General features: G+C 43.4%; 1 protein-coding gene across 1 annotated transcript in view; it reads right to left on the minus strand.

Annotated features, from left to right (window-relative positions):
• Positions 1–23,037, minus strand: part of SLC7A6 (solute carrier family 7 member 6) — an 87,612-nt gene that overhangs the window by 12,517 nt on the left and 52,058 nt on the right. The window contains exons 6-9 of the mRNA XM_073605463.1: positions 17,806–17,909; positions 12,486–12,582; positions 7,980–8,129; positions 2,086–2,269 (exon numbers count right to left, since the gene is read on the minus strand). Coding sequence (XP_073461564.1) covers positions 2,086–2,269; positions 7,980–8,129; positions 12,486–12,582; positions 17,806–17,909 — 535 coding nt within the window. The remainder of the gene's footprint in view (positions 1–2,085; positions 2,270–7,979; positions 8,130–12,485; positions 12,583–17,805; positions 17,910–23,037) is intronic.

The raw sequence follows: 23,037 nt of genomic DNA on the forward strand, positions 1-23,037 counted from the left end.
ATGTCTCACATCACCTCAAATGGCAAGTTAAAGACCTTCGACAGATTAAAATCTGAGTTCGCACTACCAAACCATATGTTTTTCAGATATATACAGCTCTGTCACGCTTTTCGTACACAGTTCCCATTGGGCGAACTCACTCTAGCTAATAACCCCCTAATGTAAGCAATAAAATGCCCTGACCCGAAAAAACGAATCTCTCAATTCTATATGATGCTTACGCTTCCACAGGCAACTATGTCAGCATATGCCCTGAAATCTAGATGGGAGGGGGAGGTGGGCACATTGGAAGATGACGAATGGAGTGATGCCTTAGACACATGCAAACTAGTATCCCCTAAATTGTCCGACCGTTTATCCCAAATTTTTATGATTCACAGATCATACCTCACACCACTCAGAATATCTAGGTACAAAAGCAATCAGTCCACTATGTGCCCAATGTGCAACCAAGTTGTACGTACTTTCTCCCATCTGTTGTGGCAATGCCCGCAGATCCAGGCATTCTGGTACGCTTTCTCCACGACACTATGGACACCTGTAACACTTCAACCCAAAATATGCCTCCTGGGAATATTATCAGATCTGGAGATCAATAAATTCAATAAGACATTTCTACATGAAACACCTTTCTCTGCACGAATGGTTATAGCTAGAGTCTGGATGAGGCCCAATCCTCCGGAGATTACCCACTGGATAGCGGAAGTTAATAACACTTTGCCTTATAAGAAACTTATATATAACATGTCATCATAAGGCTTCGTTAAGATGGGCATTGTTAACCTGCACCTAACCCAGACTGTGTGCAGGCAGCCTGTGAAGACGCATGCAGAAGCACTGCCTGCACAGATACAGCCACATGTCAAAATCTGACAGCCCCTCCTTCGCTCTGCCTGAGTTTGGGGGCCATGCAGCATTGCTGTCAAATTCTGATTTGCAGCTGCAAAGATTAGCTGCAGGGGACCACAGCCAGTCATTTGCCCTCTGCATTTTTGGGCACAGCTTGCATTATTCAGTTCCTCTTTAACCACCCCACTAACATATACTGTGGAAGGGTGGCCCTTAAGCGCAAAATCACTTACCTGTACTTGATTTTCTTCTTAGGCTCTGGGGCACGCGCCAATCAGCAGGTCCGGCGGACGCACTGTCCACCGGGAACCCGGCGTGCGTTCGGAGAGAGGCGGTCTGCCTATGTAAACAAAGCAGACCACCGTTCTGCCAGAGGGGAAAAAAAAAATGGAGATATTGTGTTCCTTCTAAGCAGAAACACGGATTTCTGTTTTCCTTTACTCAAAGCAGGCCGCCCCCCAGTTAGAAAGCACTCAGAGAACACATTTAACCCTTTGTTTGCCCCTGATGTGCCCCTTCTATGCCAGTGACCACGCATTTTTGTTTTTTTAGCACTGATCGCTGTATTGATGTCACTGGTCCCCAAAAAGTGTCACTTAGTATCAGATTTGTCCGCCGCAATGTCGCAGTTCCGCTAAAAAACGCTGATCACCGCCATTACTGGTACAAAGCAATAAAAAGTCCATAAATCTATCCCATAGTTTGTAGACGCTATAATTTTTGCGCAAACCAATCAATATACCCTTATTAGGATTTTTTTTACCAAAAACATGTAGCAGTATACATATTGGCCTAAATCGATGATAAAAATTTTTATTTTTTACATTTTTATTGGCTGTGTTTGAGTAAAAAAAAAATACTGTTTTTTTTTAAATAAAAATTGACGCTTTTTTGTTTATAAAACGCAAAAAATGAAAACCGCAGATTTGATCAAATACCACCAAAAGAAAGCTCAATTTGTGAGATAAAAAAAAAAAAAAGGAGGACGGACATCAACTTTATTTGGGTAGTGTTTGTCAGTTAAAGTAACACAGTGCCGTATTGCAAAAAATTGCCTCGTCAGGAAGGGGGTAAAACCTTTCGGAGCTAAAGTGGTAAAGGACTAATTGCGAGTGATTATGGTTTCAAGCATTTCTAAAAGTTGAATTTGATCCAGTCAGGTTGCATATGTTAGTTTAGCAATAAAATGAAAATAAGCACTTTATGAAAACACACTTCTTTCTCAGCATTACTTACCAAATAATTTGCCAATAAACGGTGGCCTTTTAGACTCTGGAAGATAAACTCCCATGAAATAGACAGGAACGCCAGAAAGAGCAATCCCTATTCCAATGAGTGAGTTCACTGTATCACTGTACAATGGGACGGCGATGAGAAACACTGTACACAAGCAAAATGTGATTGGATAGAAGAGACTAAGCTGAAAAGAGAAAGACAATATTGGAAAAAACATTAATCAACAAAAATAAATAAAAAATACAGGTCATTTAATAAAGTTAGCACTAAGTGCAATACTGATACAAAGTGCTTTTAACCAAAATACAAAATTCCCATTGTAACCCCGACATCGGTATAATTTCTAGTGTGTCTGGCAGTATTGTAAACTGAACCTAAAGTGGAACTTCCTCCCCAAAAAGAATGAAAAAAAATCTGTGTTGCACGCAACATGCCGATATCAAAGCATCCAAGTTTCTATAGTGAAATAAAAATGACATTCGCCGTTACTCAAATTTAATTACAATGCACGTTTTGCAGGCACTGGTGATGCACAGCCATTGCCAAAAGTTTTGAGAATGACACAAAGATTAAAGGGGTTGTAAAGATAAAAATTTTTTCACCTTAATGCATTCTATGCATTAAGGTGAAAAAACTTTTGACAGTACCGCCGCCCCCAGCCCCCCCGTTTTACTTACCTGACGCCTCGAATCTTCGCTGCTCGTCCTCATTGCAGCTCAGCCTGGTCGCTGATTGGCTGCAGTGGATGGATTGAAAGCAGCGCAGCCATTGGCTCGCACTGCTGTCAATCACATCCGATGACGCAGCGCGCCGGGGGGCGGGGCCGAGTGATACAGCGAGCGGCTATAGCCGCCGGCTGTATCACGGGAGCGCGCCCGCAAGCACTCACCACCATGCGAGGGAGCTCGCATTAAGGTGGTAAATGCTTGCGGGGAGGAGCTGAAACAGCCGCCGAGGGACCCCAGAAGACCAGGTTCGGGGCCACTCTGTGCAGAACGAGCTGCACAGTGAAGGTAAGTATGATATGTTTGTTATTTTAAATTAAAAAAAAAATTACCTTTACAACCCCTTTAATTTTCACAGTCTGCTGCTTCAGTGTTTTTAGATCTTTTTGTCAGATGTTACTATGATATACTTACAAGCATTTCAGAAGTGTCAATGGCTTTTATTGACAATTACATTAAGTGTATGCAAAGACTCAATATCTGCAGCATTGCACCTTCTTTCAAGACCTCTGCAATTCTCCCTGGCATGCTAACTTCTGGGCCACATCCTGACTGATGGCAGCCCATTCTTGCATAATGTTTGGAGTTTGTAAGAATTTGTGGGGGGGGGGGGGGGGGGGGGGGAGTTGTTCACCTGCCTCTTGAGGATTGACCACAAGTTCTCAATGGAATTAAGGTCTGGGAAGTTTACTGGCCATGGACCCAAAATTTAGAAGTTTTGTTCCCCAAGCCACTTTGTTATCACTTTTGCCTTATGACAAGGTGCGTCATGCTGGAAAAGGCATTGTTCCTCACCAAACTGTTCTTGGATGGTTGGGAGAAGTTGCTCTCGGAGGATGTTTTTGTACCAGTCTTTATTCATGGCTGTGTTCTTTGGCAAAATGGTGAGTGAGCCCACTCCCTTGGCTGAGAGACAACCCCACACGTGAATGGTCTCAGGATGCTTTACTTTTGGCATGACACAGGACTGATGGTAGAGCTCATCTTTTCTTCTTTCGGACAAGATGTTTTTCTTGATGCCCCAAACAATCAGAAAAGGGGATTGATCAAAGAAAATGACTTTACCCCAGTCCTCAGCAACCCAATCCCTGTAACTTTTGCAGAATACAAGTCTGTCCCTGATGTTTTTCCTGGACAGAAGTGGCTTCTTTGCTGCCATTCTTACACCAGACCATCCTCCAAAAGTCTTTGCCTCACTGTGCGTGCAGACGTACTTACACCTGCCTGCTGCCATTCCTGAGCAAGCTGGACACTGGTGGTGCCCAGACCCTGCAGCTGAATTAACTGTAGGAGACGGTTCTAATGCTTGCTGAACTTTGAGCGCCCTGAAGCCTTCTTCACAACAATTGAACAGCTCTCCTTGAAGTTCTTCATGATCCGATTGATTGCACCTAAATCAACCCATTTAAGTAGCAACAAAATCTTTGCCTGTGAATCCCTTTTTGTGCAAAGCAATGGTGACTGCACGTGTTTCCTTGCAGGAACCATGGTTAGCAGAGGAAGAATAATGATTTCAAGCACCACCCTCTTTTTTTAAATGTTTTTTATTGAATTTTTCAAGGTACAGTACATGTGTAAAACAGAGCTTATTGGGCATACTTAGGCTTGAATGCACAGCATAAAAAAAAAAAAACACTGACAAAATAACCAAACTAAACCAAAACATCCTAATCCTATCAAAACAGTTGGCACGCCCTAACTGCCAGTGAAGGCGGAAATAATAGGAATATTACCAGCCGATCCTCCTCCCAGACGTTCTACAGAGCTCGACTCATGAAATGATAAAATATGCCCTCTCCCAGATCCCAGACCGCAGGAGCAACTCCCCCAAATAGAACATACATGTAAAATTCCACCACAATGTCAACAGTAAGTACCCAACTACATGTTAGTCTTCTGGAGAGTCATTAGTGTAGGGGGATTCCATCCAAATGTCCCAAATGCGCCTAAGCCTTCAATCTAGCCCTCATGACTTGTATCAGTGGGGCAAGATTCAATGTACAATCGAGGGCGGATGATGAAATAAAAATGCCAAGATATTTAAAGTGGAGTTCCACCCACTTTTACAACTCTTCAGCATCCCTCACTAAACTGTGCACTGTAAATGAATTGGATATTTTTTTATTTTTTTTCTCGGCACCTACTGTATATCTGCTGTATTCATTTTTCACTTCCTCCTCCCTGGCCTTGGCCCATCACATCATTTTCTGTTTGCAATGCCTTCTGGGAAGGGGCGGCAACTTCCTCTGACACTGCCGTTGCTATGGAAACCTGACCTGAAACCTATTACACAGCTTGTGCTGCACTGAGCATGTGCGAGATCTGCAAGGATGAGATCCAGGAAGAAATACAGTCTGGCTTCAGATGCCCAGACTTAAGATGGCCACGGCCTACTGTAAGTTTATAAAATAACAAACTACTGCTATAAACTAACAAAACAGACCTTAGTTTACAGACTAACTTTACTAGAATACATTAAGCTTGTGTATTATAGGGGTATTTTTATTTAAAAAGTATAATTTCGGCTGGACCACCACTTTAATTTTGTCCGTCCATACTAATGAGAGATTGGGGCACCACACTAAAATTAAAGCTTCTAGTCTGGTATTCTAACTCAATCAGCATTACAGAGGGATTTCCTGCCTTGTCAACAGTGTCACCTGTGTTGTTAACCAGATAATCACCGACATCAGCTGGTCCTTTAGTAGCAGGGCTGAAATGCAGTGGAAATGTTTTTTTTTTTTGGGGGGGGGGATTAAAGCGGAGTTCCACCCATTTAAAAGTCAGCAGCTACAAAAAGTGTAGCTGCTGACTTTTAATAATCAGATACTCACCTGTCCCAGGGTCCAGCGATGCAGGTGCAGGAAGCCTCGCTCCGAGATACCAGCATTCTAACTGTGGGTGCCCGGCTGTGGCTTCACAGCCGGGCGTGCCGCGCTGTGAATGGTTGAGCAATCTTCTGGGACCTGCGACGTGTCCCAGAAGATTGCAGGGAGGGAGAAGGGAGAGGTGATCTTCCTTCCAGTGCCGTGGAGCCAGGGGAGGCAGTGGGATCTGGGTGCTCCTCCCCCCAAAAAAATTACATGCCAAATATGGCATATCAGGGGGTCACCAGTACTTAAAGCGGAAGTTCCATTTTTGGTCGGAACTTTAAGTTAATTTTAATGGCAAAGAGGGACTTCATCGGATCACTCTTCATAACATTCTGGAGTATATGCAAATTGCCATCCTAAAAACGGAGGCAACAGACTTTGTGAAAATTAATATCTGTGTCATTCTCAAAACTTTTGGCCAGGGCTGTAGTCAGAGCCTCACAAATGCATTCTGGGAAGGCTACCTTACCTAGTGCCTTATTGGCATATCTCATGTACATACTGTGATATATTTTTCTTTACTCAGATGATGTCACATAGGCAAAGGGGGCGGGTTAGAACATCAGGTAGTATGGGGAGATTGAATGCCTTTTGAAAATGACCGCGAGGAGGAGAGTGTTGAACAGAAGAAAACTGGGAAATTTCTGGGAAGAAAAGCCTGCAAGAGTAAAAATGTATTTTTGTTATGTCCTTTCCCTTCTTTGTGAAGGTCCGGGGGAAGGCCTATTTAACCAATTTGGGGAATATCAATTTCAACATTCCTGTAGCCTCTTTGTTCCTGCTACTTACAAACCTCAGGAAGTGTGCCCAAACGGGAATAACGGTACTCAAAAATGCCATAGTAAATGATTGGAGTGCACCAATGTGAGATGCACTAAAAGTGTTAACACCCACTTTGAAATGGTTTAGCATTTTACCTTCTCATTGTCCTAAAATTTTGCAGCAGCTACAAAGACTCACTCAGCGTTTGTATCTGGGCTTTGCAGTAAATGAGTTGATGTCACAAGAATTATAGCGATTTGTAATTCAGTCACCAAGTGATCAGGGTTTGTTAGTTTTCAGCCAAACATTACTACTGAATTTTACTTCTAATAAATGTAAGTCAATTATAACCAATATTATGAATTTGGGGTGTGTCTGATAGTGTGGTCCCCCCCCCCCATCAGGTTTAAAAGACATACAGATTAAATGGTCCCTGCAATAAAAAAATCTTTTATACTCCTCTCTCTGGCAGCCTGTGTATACTACCATCCCACCGTTTCAGAGCTGCAGTCTTTGTAAGCCACTTAAGCAGTCAACATTTCTGGATCTGTCAGATGCCCGTTTTCCCACCATGTGCCAGGATTCCATTTTTCAACCCCTGTGTCAACAGAGGATACAACGATGATGTAGTGGCTGGGCGATGGAACCACGGTGCCCCGTTGGGGGATGAATCTGACACATCTCAAGTGTTAAATGCTGGCTGAGGGCACTTAAGACACTTAAGTATACTAAAGCCAGCCATAGAGGGATCGTAACTCAGTCGGTTCAGCAGCAACCAGCCGAATTTTGATCTATGGGCAGGCTGGTTGTACTGAAGTCGATATATCAATCGACTTCAATATAACCAGCCTGTCGAGTTCTGTTTGTCTGATCACTACCAGCGGTGAAAGCTGCCAGCAGCGATCATTGTAAACCTCCAGGTTAACAGAATACAATAGCGCAGCGGAAGGGATTTCCCCATCAACACTAACTGTGTTGATGAGGGAAAGTGAGCAATTTTCTTTCCTTCAATCCGTGGTACGTATGGCCTGCCAACTCTTCTTCTGCGGGCACTTTTCATCTGGATTTTAAAGCTGGCAGGCTTGCTTTAACCTCTTGAGCTCCAGCATGATTAATAAACAGTAATGGGATCAAGGGCTTTTAAACGCACTTCCAGCTACTGTGTGTACTCGTGTTAAGCTGTCAGCTGGAAAGTATTCCAGCAGCTTTGAAGGCACCCGATTACTTCCACAACCACTGAAGTATGCCGATTCCCATCCCGGCATGTATCCCCAGCTCTACTTTCCCACCTGCGGGCCCAGGGCAGGTTAACGCCAGGGAAGCTCAGCAAATGTCCATTCGCTGATCCTCCCACCGGTGAACCAGAAAGTGACATGTTTTATGTCATTTTGGAAAATTATTGCCTTAAAGCGTCTGTAGCTGCACAAAATAAAGCCTTCGGGCATTTTGACACAATACCAATAAAAGATGAATGTCATTTAATCAACTACAAATGATGCCGTTTCTGGACCTATATCATAATGTTGTCACTTACCTTAATAGGTCTCGGCATGTCAGGCTGCTTCCAGCGCAGATATATTTGTCCAGCAATGGACAATCCAACAAAAAACCAGTAACTGAAGCTGTAGTAATTTATCAGCTGGAAGACGTCTCTCACAGACAGGTATACAAGGGTAGCAGCACACTGCAAAAGGGAATACCATCATTAAATCTATATTACAGCTCTAGCTATTCTCAATTTCACCCCCATAAAAGAATTTATCAGCAAGAGACAGATCATTCACTGTTCAAAAAGAAGAGCATTTCCCCAACTAGAAATCACAAGATTAAGCAAAACTTTGTTAGGCTGTATGATTTCATACTGACAGGTATAAAATTCATAGAGACTTAAAGTGACACTAAACGCTGGTTTAAAAATAAAGATAAAAAGTTCTAGTCAACTCAAAAATGTCCCTTCTATTGCCCATAAACACTAGATTTTCTGCAGATTTTGGTCTTCAGATTTACCAAAACCATATAAATATGAGGTCAAACCTTAAGAGTTTCCATTTGTATGCAATCAAGCGGGCCCTTGCACTACATGGTTTTGGTAAATCTGTAGACAAAAATCTGCAGAAAAGTGTGTATGGGGCTTAACTCTCCAAATTCCTTTTTTTTTTGTGATCCAACTTACTGTTAAGAGGGTGGCTACATCATTGCTTCATGGCACCACTGTATGTAGGAACTACTTAGCCGCCCTCTCTTGCTTGATCCAGAGATGGACTATGGAATTTGTAGGGTGCATTGACCAGTGCACATGACCGCAACTACAGCCCTGGCCAAAAGTTGAGAATGACACAAATATTAAATTTTCACAAAGTCTGCTGCTTCAATGTTTTTAGATCTATTTGTCAGATGTTACTATGGTATACTGAAGCATTTCATAAGTGTCAAAGGCTTTTATTGACAATTACATGAAGTTTATGCAAAGAGTCAATATATGTATTGGCATTGTTCCTCACCAAACTGTTCTTGGATGGTTGGGAGAAGTTGCTCGGAGGATGTTTATGCACCATTCTTTATTCATGGCTGTGTTCTTTGGCAAAATGGTGAGTGAGCCCACTCCCTTGGCTGAGAGACAACCCCACACATGAATGGTCTCAGGATGCTTTAAGGTTGGCTTTACACAAGACTGGTGGTAGTGCTCACCTTATCTTCTCTAGACAAGATTTTTTCTGGATGCCCCAATCAGAGAGGGGATTCATTAGAGAAAATGACTTCACCCCAGTCCTCAGCAGTCCAATCCCTGTACCTTTTGCAGAATATCAGTCTGTCCCTGATGTTTTTTCTGGAGAGAAGTGTCTTCTTTGCTGCCCTTCTTGACACCAGGCCATCCTCCAGAAGTCTTCTCACTGTGAGTGCCGATGTACTCACGCTTGCCTGCTGCCATTCCTGAGCAAGCTCTTCACTGGTGGTGCCCCAATCCCGCAGCTGAATAAACTGTAAAAGGCAGTCCTTGCGCTTGCTGGACTTTCTTGGGCGCCCTGAAGCCTTCTTTACAAATTCAGTAGAAATGTTTTTTTAAAGGATTAAGTTTAATTTCATGGCAAAGAGGGACTTTGCAATTCATCTGATCACTCTTCATAACATTCTGGAGTATATGCAAATTGCCATCATAAAAACCGAGGCAGAAGACTTTGTAAAAATGTATATTTGTGTCACTCTCAAAACTGTTTGCCACAGATGTAATGTGCACTGCTCGTTCCAGATAAATAGGGGGCGCTCACAGAGGATTTTACAATGAGGCAGAAAAACACAGTAAGAAACAATTTCATAAAAAAGAATTTCAGGGCCACCAAGTAATGGTTGCTTATGGATTAATTTTGCAGAATTTAATTCACTTTAACCATCAGATTTGAGGTTTCAGGCCTGCAGAGACACACTAGTGACAAAGTGGAGAGCTATAACCATAGCATACAGCTGCGACACGCAGGCATCAATCAAAACATACTTCTAAGCAACCATAGCAAGAGAAAAAAATATCTGATTCACCAGAGGGGATATGAGTAACTATAGTAAATCTTGATGGTCGTGTCTCTTTAAAGAAAAGCTGAACTGAGAGAAAACCAGGGGGCTGACATTGCCGACTTCTGAGAATGCTACTTAGTTGGTTGTTACACATTTGACATGACATGGAACAAGCATGCAGCTAGAGAATCAGAGCAAATGAACGGCTTATCAGTGTACTTTTTCCAATGCAGTTACTCAGAGTATTGGAGCAAGACAGTCAGGCAACAAGCATGTTCAAAATGAGACTTTGGAAGTGGCTACCACATATAATCTCAGTGCAGGCTCTCTTTAAAAAACCTCAAATGAAGGAATTACTAAGTTTGTAGAAGAGTTGGCTTTCAAGCAGCCAGTATATAATGACTGTTCAGTAGGAAACTATATAAATAATAGATGAGAACACAGACAGACAATCAATGTGATGGCCTCGATGTCCTAGGCTGGAGGAACAACACAGCAGAATACATAAAAATAAGTAAAAAGCTAGGCAAGAACGCATAGTCAAAGAGATCAAGGCTAAATCTTAGCAAGTAGGAGAACCTCAAAGGGTACAGAATAAAAAGTAGACCACAGTTAGAAAAAAAAAATGGAAATGGGAAAGCAAACAGACAAGAAAAAGGGATGGGAAACTAAGGTTTCAAAATGTTTTATGACCTATTTCTTGCATTGTTTTTGCCGATAGACATGTTTTGATGCATTTTGTATACATTTTAAAATTATTTTCTTTCTGACCTGCGGGCAAAAAAGCATGGCTACAGTGGAGTAGGCACCCAAAGCCTGCCATTTGTTGATGACAGGAAAGGTAAGAGTTAAATTATCAAGTAACAATGGACACATACAGGGAATGGTTTGTTATTATTCACAGAGATATATCTTTCAACATTCTGCAAAATCCTTGCATTTGATGTTGAATTGCACATGTAGTTGCTGTATTGTTCAGCTGCTTAATTGTCAACAACAAGCTATTCAATCCCTTATCCATCCAGAAGGCAGGCAGTCTCAGGTAGTAGAGTAGGGATGTGGATAACCAAACTTCTACCTGCATTGTTACAACACCTAACATGCAACTTTAGATCAACAACAGAGAATGCAGTTCCTTATTAATGTGTCCTTGACACCCATCTTGAAGCATTAAAAAGGTTATGTACTGCAAGGTACCTCCTTATACATTTATTGACCTATTTTTGTGACCCTTTATTCATTATTACCTTTGTTTTTAAGGCAAATTTTATACTCTTGGTTGCCGGGCACAAAAAAGGTGTCGGAAACACATTTTTACTCCCCCCATCCTTAAGCTGCAAAAGCAGCCAGATGGGTTAAAATGCTTGCCACATTTGCAATGCTTTGCAGCGCAACAAGAATTGTACCCTGACATGGGACCGATTCAAGTCAACAAGGTCACGCAAAAATCACCTTGCAATGTGGTCGCATCACAGTGTTGACGGCTTTTCAAATTAAAGCAGGAGGCAACATGTTCTAGACCGCCTCCTCACCGCCTGTCAAACACTCTCAGAAAAGCCGTCCACCATGGTCCGCTCTTCAGAGAGCAACGCTTATGTAAACAAGCCCTAATGGCCCATACACACGATCCAAAAATCATACGAAAAATACTACTTTTGAAGCAATGGTACAATAATCTGATCATTAATACACAGCTTTCGAGAGCCGATCACAAGTTAAGATATTATCCGATCGGTCAAACATCAAAATTTTTTTTCGTACGATAGCAGATTGTACAATTCTAGTTTAATCAGTACAGTTGTCCTCTGAAAATACAGTACAAGGTAAAAAAGTCGGACGATCTGTCATTCGATTTTCGCATTGTGAGTACGGGGCTTAAGGGCTTGACCTTTAGACTGTAATCTGTGGCCTGAAAATATGTCCCTTCACCCACTAGCACCCCTCAAACAATGGGATTAATAGTAAATTGCAGCCAGCTACTCAGTTTAATCCAAAAAAGTGCATATCTTTATGCGCTACATGGTAAAAACACAAAATGTAACAGGCTAACAAAGTTTTTGACCACGACAACCTATGGTGCTTTGAGGAAGGCTGTCATGTCTGAAACGCGTTAGTCTGTTACATTTTTTGTTTTACCATGCAGCGAAAAAAAAATTTGCACTTTATTGGATTATACAGAGTAGCTGGCTGGAATTTACTAATAATCCTGTTCAATTGTGAAGACACTTCGTCCAGAGCACAAGATGCTGTTTTTTGCAGCTGAGCGAGGGTAACGTATTTCCCTCACTAGCACCCCTAGAGGGCTGTCTTTTTGGACAGGGGATGTGTGAGCAGATTTAGATCCATGGAGCCAGGTTCTTGTTGGTCTGTGATCGTGACCAAGATGGGTAGGTCTCTAATCACTCATTGTTCATATGAAATATGTCTTTTCTTGCAATTTCAGAGATCTCTGCAACTTCTAAGAATTTATACAAGTTCCAGTAAAATTACTGCAGCTAAAAAAAAGGAGGGCAGAAAAATAAACATTCCTTACATTGAAGAGCAGAGCCGTCACTGGTGTGAACCGCTGCAGGTGTATTAAACACAACATATCAGGGAGGTGTCCTTCCCTCGCTCCAACAAAGAACAACCTGCAGAAAAATGACACATCAGCAAAAGGATCTCTCCAAGAAACCATATTCAATTCTGCTGGCTGTATGTGGTTAACACTTGTAATAACAGTAGCATCAATCTCAATGTAAAACTAAAGTCTCATATATTTTATTTTTAAATCAGAAGAAAAAAAAATGTATTTTGTCATTCATAATACAGGATATATGCCATTCAGTGTACAATAGAGAAAAAAAAAAAAAAGAGGCATATCATTGGTATTGAGACATAAATGAATACAGTAAAGTTCTTATTCAATGATATTCTGCCAGTCAGTATAGTGCATACAGAACCATGTAAACCAGAAGAACAAAGATTGACACATATATGACGACATAGCGTAACTAAGAAGAAAGACTAACAGTTTAACCTATCCAAACTCTCAGAGCCCTGAGGTTAAACCAAAAACAAACAAACACGACCCACCAATGCCATATGGGATCCTATGTGGTGTGAGACCCAGTCAGCCACTGTTCTGGACTTCCTACATCATTCACCCCTGTAGGAGCCTGTCTCTAATTAGCTGATGCGGTGCTAATTCCGGGACATCCAGCTAGGCCTGCCACATTGAGTATAATTTACGTGGGACTTTTCTATGTTGGTACTTCAACTTTTCCCGTATCAATTTATTAATATGCTCTTGCCATGGCACCCTGGGAACAATCCAAGATTGTACGATCAGTTTACGTGCAACATACAGCAGTCGCAAAACCGCAGTGTGAGCTTGCGGAGTTAGGGACTCCTCACTTAGAGCACACAACCGGGTTCCGTGGGATAACAAACAAAAAAACCTGAGAGATCAAGAACCTCCTTCCAGTAACGGAAAAGCTTGTGGTACTTCCAAAGCATATGAATGAGGTCGCCATGATCTCTCTCGCACGTTGGGCAGAGGGGGGTATTGCGATTCCCCCATCTATGAAGTTGTACAGGAGTTCTGTATACCCTGTGTAGCAGATACAGTACCTCACAAAAGTGAGTACACCCCCTCACATTTTTGAAAATATATATCTTTTCATGTGACAACACTGAAGAAATGACACTTTGCTACAATGTAAAAGTAGTGAGTGTACAGCTTGTATAACAGTGTAAATTTACTGTCCCCTCAAAATAACTCAACACACAGCCATTAATGTCTAAACCGCTGGCAACAAAAGTGAGTACAACCCCAAGTGAAAATGTCCAAATTGGGCCCAAAGTGTCAATATTTTATGTGGCCACCATTATTTTCCAGCACTGCCTTAACCCTCTTTGGGCATGGAGTTCACCAGAGCTTCACAGGTTGCCACTGGAGTCCTCTTCCACTCCTCCATGACGACATCACGGAGCTGGTGGATGTTAGAGACCTTGCGCTCTTCCACCTTCCATTTGAGGATGCCCCACAGATGCTCAATAGGGTTTAGGTCTGGAGGAGACATGCTTGGCCAGTCCATCACCTTTACCCTCAGCTTCTTTAGCAAGGCAGAGATTGTCTTGGAGGTGTGTTTGGGGTCATCATGTTGGAATACTGCCCTGTGGCCCAGTCTCTGAAGGGAGGGGATCATGCTCTGCTTCAGTATGTCACAGTACATGTTGGCATTCATGGTTCCCTCAATGAACTGTAGCTAACCAGTGTCGGCAGCACTGATGCAGCGCCAGACCATGACACTCCCACCACCATGCATGACTGTAGGCAAGACACACTTGTCTTTGTACTCCTCACCTGGTTGCCACCACACATGCTTGATACCATCTGAACCAAATAAGTTTATCTTGGTCTCATTAGACCACAGGACATGGTTCCAGTAATCCATGTCCTTGGTCTGCTTGTCTTCAGCAAACTGTTTGCGGGCTTTCTTGTGCATCATCTTTAGAAGAGGCTTCCTTCTGGGACGACAGCCATGCAGACCAATTTGATGCAGTGTGTGGCGTATGGTGTGAGCACTGACAGGATGACCCCCCCCCACCCCTTCAACCTCCGCAGAAATACTGGCGGCACTCACACGTCTATTTCCCAAAGACAACCTCTGAATATGACGTTAAGCACGTGAACTCAACTTCTTTGGTCGACCATGGCAAGGCCTGTTCTGAGTCGAACCGCTGTATGGTCTTGGCCATCGTGTTGCAGCTCAGTTTCAGGGTCTTGGCAATCTTCTTATAGCCTAGGCCATGGATTGCAAACATTGGCACCCCAGATGTTTTGGAACTACATTTCCCATGATGCTCATGCACTCTGCAGTGTAGGTAAGCATCATGGGAAATGTAGTTCCAAAACATCTGAGGTGCCAAGGTTCGCCATCACTGGCCTAGGTCACCTTTATGTAGAGCAACAATTCTTTTTTTCAGATCCTTAGAGAGTTCTTTGCCATGAGGTGCCATCTTGAACTTCCAGTGGCCAGTTTGAGAGAGTGAGATCGATAACAAATTGCACACCTGCTCCACATTCACACTTGAGACCTTGTAACTAACGGGTCACATGACACCGGGGAGGGAAAATGGTTAATTGGGCCCAATTTGAACATTTTAACTTAGATTTGTACTCACTTTTGTTGCCAGCAGTTTAAACATTAATGGCTGTGTGTTGAGTTATTTTGAGGGGACAGCAAATTTACACTGTTATACAAGCTGTACACTCACTACTTTACATTGTAGCAAAGCATCATTTCTTCAGTGTTGTCACATTAAAAGATGTAATAAAATATGAGGGGTGTACTCACTTTTGTGAGATACTGTATAAATGTGATAATTTTTGAGAGGCAGATACCGACACCAAAGGGGCCAGGCAAAGATCCCATGTCTCCCCATCTATGGCACCTATATCCTTTTCTCAGCCACGTCTGCAAGGCAGCTTGGAGGAATTCTATACAGCATTAAGGAGAATATTATAACTTCTAGAAATCATTCCCTTTTTATCGTCTTCCATGAGAATCCCCTGTATTAGAGTATTGTCAGTTAACTTAAGTTGAGCACATCTTGACTCCTATAATCTTTAAATAGGTTCATGTGATTTTCAATCTTTAAAATTTACAGCTCTTATTAAAATAATCCCTAGTGATTTCCTGTTATAAGGTAACAACATTCTGTCCGTCACATGTGTTTCCAGTACAGACTATAAGCAGCTGTGTCTATGCTCATTGTGTAAGCATGTTAAACCACAGTCACATATATGCGAATTGAATGCGTTTTCAACCGCATTCGATCCGCATTACATGTGATCCAACCCGGCTTTCTTTGGAGTGGGTTTACATATTTGTGGTGCAGCGGCAGTGCAAAATTTAAAAAACGGTCCTGTGCGTGTCTTGAGCACTGTGGTGTGGTTCAGATGCAAATTCTAGGCTCAAGGCCTTTTACGGGAAAGCTTCTGAATCACACATGCCATCAGTTTTGAAAACAAAATTTAGAAAAAAACAGCGTGGGACCAAAATAGAATAAAAAAAAAAAATAAAAGTGGTGCGGAGGTCCCCCCAAAATCCATATCAGACCCTTATTTGAGCATGCGGCCAGAAAAAAAAAAACAAGTAAGAAACAAGTGAGCGCTTCCCTTCTGAACCATACCAGGTGACATGCCCTCAACATGGGGGGAGTGCTCTGGGGTAGGGAGATCCATTTTTTTTCTTTTTAATTTTGATATGGTATGGGTGAATTTTAGGGGGACCCCAAGCCATTTAAAAAAAAAAAAAATTGACTAAGGTGGGGACAGGACAAGCGAGCGATTCTTTCCTCCCCCACCCCCCCGAACCATACCAGTCCACTTTCCCTCAACATGGGGGGTGCTTTTCGTTTTGGCATGGGGTTCAACTCAAAATCCATACCAGAACCGAAGGTATGTGTTTTTTTCTGCATTTTTTATTTCCGGCATTCTTTTGTTTACATTTGAGCTGTCAGTGGGAAGCCTGCTGACAGATGAGAAGCCATCGGTTGTTATGGATGCGGCGGCTGGCTTCTCAGCCTGCTCCTTAACAACCAGTTACTGTCAAAGATGTGGGTGGCCGCCTGCTTCTTAAAATTTACATCTGAACTGTATCTGAAATCGCAGCTGAACAGCTGCTTTGGAAATTCACATGTGTGAACCTAGCATTAGGAAGATGGTCAAGAGCAATAATCAACAGCTGTTGATGAGTAAGAGCATATACTGTAGACTGTAGGTAGTGGCTGCAGAGAGCATGCAGGGAATCAGCAGCACTAAAAAAGCAAAAAAAATAAAATCAAACAAGCAGGATTTTATAGAAGGAAATAGCATTGCAGTCATTTTTTTATGACACATGGTGCTTTAGCAAAATTATGTCAGCCTACAGTTTAGATCTATTATTTTATGGATCATTTTAGTACATATTAGCTGCATTTCTATTGGTAGTGTTATAGTTTGTCACAACCCCTGCACTGTCATTATGCTTAATTTAGAATGCAAATTTTAGAAAAAAATATAAATAATGCCACACGAAAAAGTTTAAATTTTAAGTATTAACAGCATATAGTTATCAGACTACACTTTTTTAGTCCTGTAAAAAAACAAAACAAAAAACAAACTTAATTATTTTTATTAAGGGTGACATGAACTATGAAATATATTTTAATGTTATGAATTTTTGAAATAATACTGTTCCAACAATATGTAAAGCTACTTGTTTAAAAGTTTACAGCTAAACTTTCCACATAGTTATATTGGTCCAGCTTGGATGAATGTAGGCATATAATTTGTCATAACTACCAGGAATTCTGTTTTAGCGCTCAGTTACCAGCATCTGATCATCACTGCCCTGCCTGTCCACCTCACCCAATAAGAAAACGTTTTGCATTCTTTCAGAAAATGTAAAGAATTCTCTGAACGACACCCATGTCGAGCGGCTGACCTCCCGTGTTCACAATGCATCAGACCCGCCACTCAGCATGGGACCCGGAAGCAAGGCAGTATTGTCTACTTCAGTGACTTCCAACTTCCAGGGGGTCGGCCAGGTATGGTATACACATGGGTTCATTGGTCCAGCTTGGACCAGTGTAACTATATACCATATCTGGAATTCTTCTTTACTTGTTGACTATATTTGTGTGCATGCCCTTCAGTACTATCCATTTGACCATGAAACCACAGGCACCTAGGTGCCAGCATGGTAAAAGGAGTACATGCCATTTCAAAGCAGATCATAGGAGCCCTGGTATAGCAGTGAAGATGCCTTTTGGAATACTAGACTAAACTGGTCTTTTCAAGAATATCAGCTATGGATCCAAACCTGGAGGCAGCGAGGATGGAGGAGTTCAGACCACCAAAGCAGGAAAGGGCCACAGCCAAGGGGATGGTCCAGCTAAATATGCCATACACAAGGTCAGCAAAAGTCTGCGATGGAGAAGACAAAAAGTATAAGACAGTTTGACAAAAACTTGACAAAAGTAAAGCAAATATTATGTAAAAATAATCATTCACAAACACCATCTAAAAACAACAAAATCCCAAAAAAGACAAACTGAAAAATTGTTACATTATTTTTTATTTCTCTTGGTTACTGCTCAAAGAAAAGATCTGATTGACAGCAATCATACAGGCTATAGCAAGTCTAAGTGGAAAATAACAGATTTTTAGGATTTTTATGGGTGTATGTCTGCCTTTAAAGCTTTAATAATGAATAAAAATCACAGATGCATCACAAGGCTGGGTACCATCTGGTGCAATTTACAATGGAAATCATATTAATTTCCCGGTGCAAACTTTTATTGACATAAAAGGGAAACCAGATAACAAATTCCCACGCAGGGTATATAAGCATGAAGCACAAGACAAAAGTTCACACAAAAATACAGAAGTAAAACGTGTTACAAGATAAAAATTATAGACGAACAATGGAAATCATTCATTTCAATGCGGCCTGTTCACATCAATGCAACGCAACTGTGATGAGACTTTGGGGGAAGGCTCCTGTGCTACTTTGGTGTGATGCAGTGTGATTTGATACCCTACATACTTCAATGGAAAAAAATAATCAAAAATGCATATACTCGTTATATGCAGCCCTCAAAATTTCCCCTCACCTGCTCGCATTTTGCGAGTGGATTTTGAGGGCTGGCGAGCGTAGGCTGCCTTTGGGGGGGGAGGGGAGAGCACCGCTGGCAGGGTTGTATGGGAGTCCTTCTCCCATCACACGTGGAGGGAAAAGAGAAGAGTAGGCAGCCGGATCAACAGAGTGCGAGGAACATCACTAGCGGCTTTCATTTCAATAACAGTGTTCCCCGCACTCGCTTTCACATACAGCCCCACTCCCTGGTCCCGGGACTTTGATAGACAGATCACCCGTCCAGGACAAGTGAGGTGTATCAAAGTTACTCGGCTAGGGAGCGGGGCTGTATGTGACCCCGAGAACACACTGCTATTGAAATGAAAGCTGTTACAGTGACGTTCCTCGGCGCTCTAATCATCCGGCCAGAAATCCTCTTCCTCTCCTCTCTTCCGCTGCATTGGTGGACACGGGGCGGGCTGCATTGGTGGACACGGGGCGGGCTGCATTGGTGGACACGGGGCGGGCTGCATTGGTGGACACGGGGCGGGCTGCATTGGTGGACACGGGGCGGGCTGCATTGGTGGACACGGGGCGGGCTGCATTGGTGGACACGGGGCGGGCTGCATTGGTGGACACGGGGCGGGCTGCATTGGTGGACACGGGGCGGGCTGCATTGGTGGACACGGGGCGGGCTGCATTGGTGGACACGGGGCGGGCTGCATTGGTGGACACGGGGCAGGCTGCATTGGTGGACACGGGGCAGGCTGCATTGGTGGACACAGGGCAGGCTGCATTGGTGGACACAGGGCAGGCTGCATTGGTGGACACAGGGCAGGCTGCATTGGTGGACACAGGGCAGGCTGCATTGGTGGACACAGGGCAGGCTGCACTGGTGAGCACAGATAAACTTGTTGTTAATATTTATTTTTATAACTTAATTGTGTCATTTCATGAGATGATTTATGAGGGCGTGTTTAGGGGTGGAATTAGGGGCGGGGCAGGGTAGAAGTTGGGTGGGGCAACTGGTGGCCAGTAACCCTTGAGGCCTGGCTAGTAGCTCATGACTTGAAATTTTGAGCACTGGTTATATGAATTCCAAAAAAGTTGGGATACAGTGTAAAAACTACATAAATACAGAATGAATGCCATCAAATTTCAAAATCACCTTATTTTTGGTACTCTCTCAGTTTAAACATTTGATGGGTTTATGAGATTTGCAAATTATTAAATTCTATTTTTAAGGAGATTTTATACAGCGTTCAACTTTTTTTGGATTTGGGGTTGCAAGTTCAAGTCAGCAGCTGTCTACAACTACAGTTACAGTATTTCAGCAAACTCCATTCAAAGTAACTTCTGCAACACCACATCCTCTCACAATCCCCTCTGGCAGTGAAATGAATTCATGTGTTTTAGAAGACACTACTTTTCTAGTTCGGTCTTGCAAATAATCAGCTTTCTAGTGCTGGACATTTTTTTTTTTTTTAAATAACAAACATGTCATACTTACAAGCTCTGTGCAATAGTTTTGCACAGAGCAGCCCTGATCCTCCTCTACTAGGGCCCACCACCGGTGCTCCTTGCTCCTCCCCCCTTCCCAGTGCCCTCATAGCAAGCTTCTTGCTATTGGGGCACTCGTGTGGGCTCAATCCTGAGCCGGGCTCTGTTAAACAAACAAAAACCCGAAAAAACCCACCTGCCATTACAACCATTTTAAACCCTGTAGGAATATCCCTTTTTCTTTATTTGGTTACAAGTCACATGCCATGGGTGTTCTTCCTTGTAATAATTATTGGCACTGGGCTTCATTTGTTATTCTCTCCTGATGAAGCTGCAGATATTTTCTGTGAAACAGGTTAAGTTAAGGGGTCATTTTTGTTTTAGTTGGTGCTCGTTGCATTCAGGTTGGAGGATGCTTTTCGGGATAAGTTTTGTTATGCAGGAGACCATTTAGTCCCTAGAGAAAAGTGGCAGATTAGCCAATAGAGAGGAGATTTTCATAGATTGGAATGATTAACCCTTTCACGCCGGCCACCTCCTGGCCCCTTTAAGAGTTCCAGGGACAGATATGGGCATTCAGATCATGTGACCACTGTGATTGGCTAGCACAGCAGTCACATGATCAGAAAGTGCCAAATTGCATGTATGCATCAGGAGCTTACCGATCCCCGCTGGCTACTGGGTGAGAAGAGGTTGAAAGAGTAATTTGATCTAATAAAAGGACCTATGGGGATTAGTAAAATCAGACAAATACACAGTGGCGGCCCGTTAATAGGGGGCGCAAGGGCACGCCCCCCCCCCCCCCTCCAAAGCTAGCCTTAAAAAAAAAAAAAAAGTGGTGTCCCTTTAAGTGTGTTCGGGGCGCCGCACACAGGTGTCTATGGGAAGCAGTACGTCATTGCAATCGCGTGCTTGTAGCTGAGAAGCCTTTTTGGCTTCCTTAAGAATATCATCGGGGAGCAGGGCAATGCGCCCTGAACACTCCCACAATAGAATTATGCTTCCTTGGTGGTTTATGATTGGCTCAGTCCGTAGGGCGGTGTTTTTAGTGGAACCGGGAGGTCACTTCCACTTTCTGACAGACTCGTCTCGGTCCCACGGATGGAATGCAACTCCCCCCTCCAGCTCCTGGCAGGGTTCTTACACAGGACTATGTAGCCCAGAGCCCTCCCATACAGATGACAGCAGAGAGAGCCAACAACCCTGCTGGTCATCGCACACTGTAGAGGAGTGCTCACATCCTGCCTGGTCTGAAGACAGCAGAGGCGCTAGGGAGGTACGGGCCGCACCCGGGTGACACTGGTCGAGAGGGACAACGCACCAGCGTATCTCGCTGACTTGCCGGATGTTTGGTTTGCTTGCCCCTATGCCCGCTGTCTCACAGCCAAAGCCACCTCCCCCCTCCTGGGCTTTCTACACAGGCCAGAGGAGGTACAAAGGTCTGTACTGTATTGTAGATGGGAGGAGGGGCACAGAGTGTGTACTGAGCAGGGGGGGCGCTCTGTACTTAGTGTAAGGTGTGGGGGGGTCTGTACTTAGTGTACAAAGGGTCTGGACTGGGATCTGTACTTAGGGGAGGGAGGTCTGTACTGAGGGAGGGTGTCTATACTGGGGGGGGGGGGGGTCATACCTAGTGGAGTGGTGGGTCTATACTGAGGGAGGAGGGTGGTCTATACTGAGGGAGGAGGGTGGTCTATACTGAGGGAGGAGGGTGGTCTATACTGAGGGAGGAGGGTGGTCTATACTGAGGGAGGAGGGTGGTCTATACTGAGGGAGGAGGGTGGTCTATACTGAGGGAGGAGGGTGGTCTATACTTAGGAAAGAAGTGGGAGGGGGGGTCTGGACTGAGGAAGGGGGGGGGGTCTGGACTGAGGGAGGGGGGGTCTGGACTGAGGGGTGCCATACTAGCTTGTACAAATCCCTACAAATCGAGTAAATCCCTGGTAGTCACCTGTCGGGAGGAGATGCAGGGGAAGCCACCGCCCGGAGGAAGCGCTGCCCGCGACCTAGATGGGGTAGGTGTGGGGCTGGTGAGCGACTGCGCCCCCCCCAGTGTTTGTGCTGCGTCATTTGGACCCCTGTATCACCTAAAAATACCTGTCTGAAGCTGCCTGGCTATACCCTCCCCACTTGTAAACTGACCACGATGTACCATGTCTGCTGAGCCCTGACACAGTGGTCATTTTACGTGCCTCCGTCATCCGCAGCCCTGCTCTGCCTCCTCTCTGCTCCTATGTCCTCCTCCCCTGTCTGCTTGTGTCAGGGCTAACACATCGGGCTCCCTCTCTCCGGCTGAGAGAGAGACAAGGCACCTGATCACTGGAAGCCGATGTGTTAACGGTACAGATAAGCATATTTATTATATAACACAGGCACAGGGGAACTTATTGTAATATTACAGAGGGAAGGGAGCATTTTATAGAAATGGGTTAACAACCACTTTAATAGTGAGAGATTCTTTGACGAGTCCTATTTGTAAGGGAGAGATAGTAAAGGTGGTGTAGGAAATGTATACATCTATATGGAGTTTCTGATATATAGTTTTGAACATAGATCCTTACATGTAGTGATATATTCTATTGAATGACATTAAATCGGTTACAAAATAGTAACTATGTGAAAAAAAACTCTACATTACAATTAACAGTAAACCTGTATTAAACTCTGATGGGGATGGACATGCAAGTAATACCCGATATGCGAAACAAAGGATTCTTTATCTGGTTTGCAAATTAACATACACAGCTTTACCCTGGGTTTGGACAAATCTTTAATGAAGTAGCCAATGCACAAAAAATGGTCACACCCCTACATTCCTCCGTTGTCACATAAACACCATAATTGGCCAAGGTTAGCCAAAGACAGACAAACAATTGCTGCAATGAAAATGACCAGTAGAGAGAGATATCTCTGAGCAGCAGAACCCAGAACAAATAGGGCAAAGACATTGTCTGGTAATAGAAAGATTTTCTATGT

Source organism: Aquarana catesbeiana, linkage group LG11 (genome assembly GCF_042186555.1).
Source record: "Aquarana catesbeiana isolate 2022-GZ linkage group LG11, ASM4218655v1, whole genome shotgun sequence".
NCBI classification, from domain to species: Eukaryota; Metazoa; Chordata; class Amphibia; order Anura; family Ranidae; genus Aquarana; species Aquarana catesbeiana.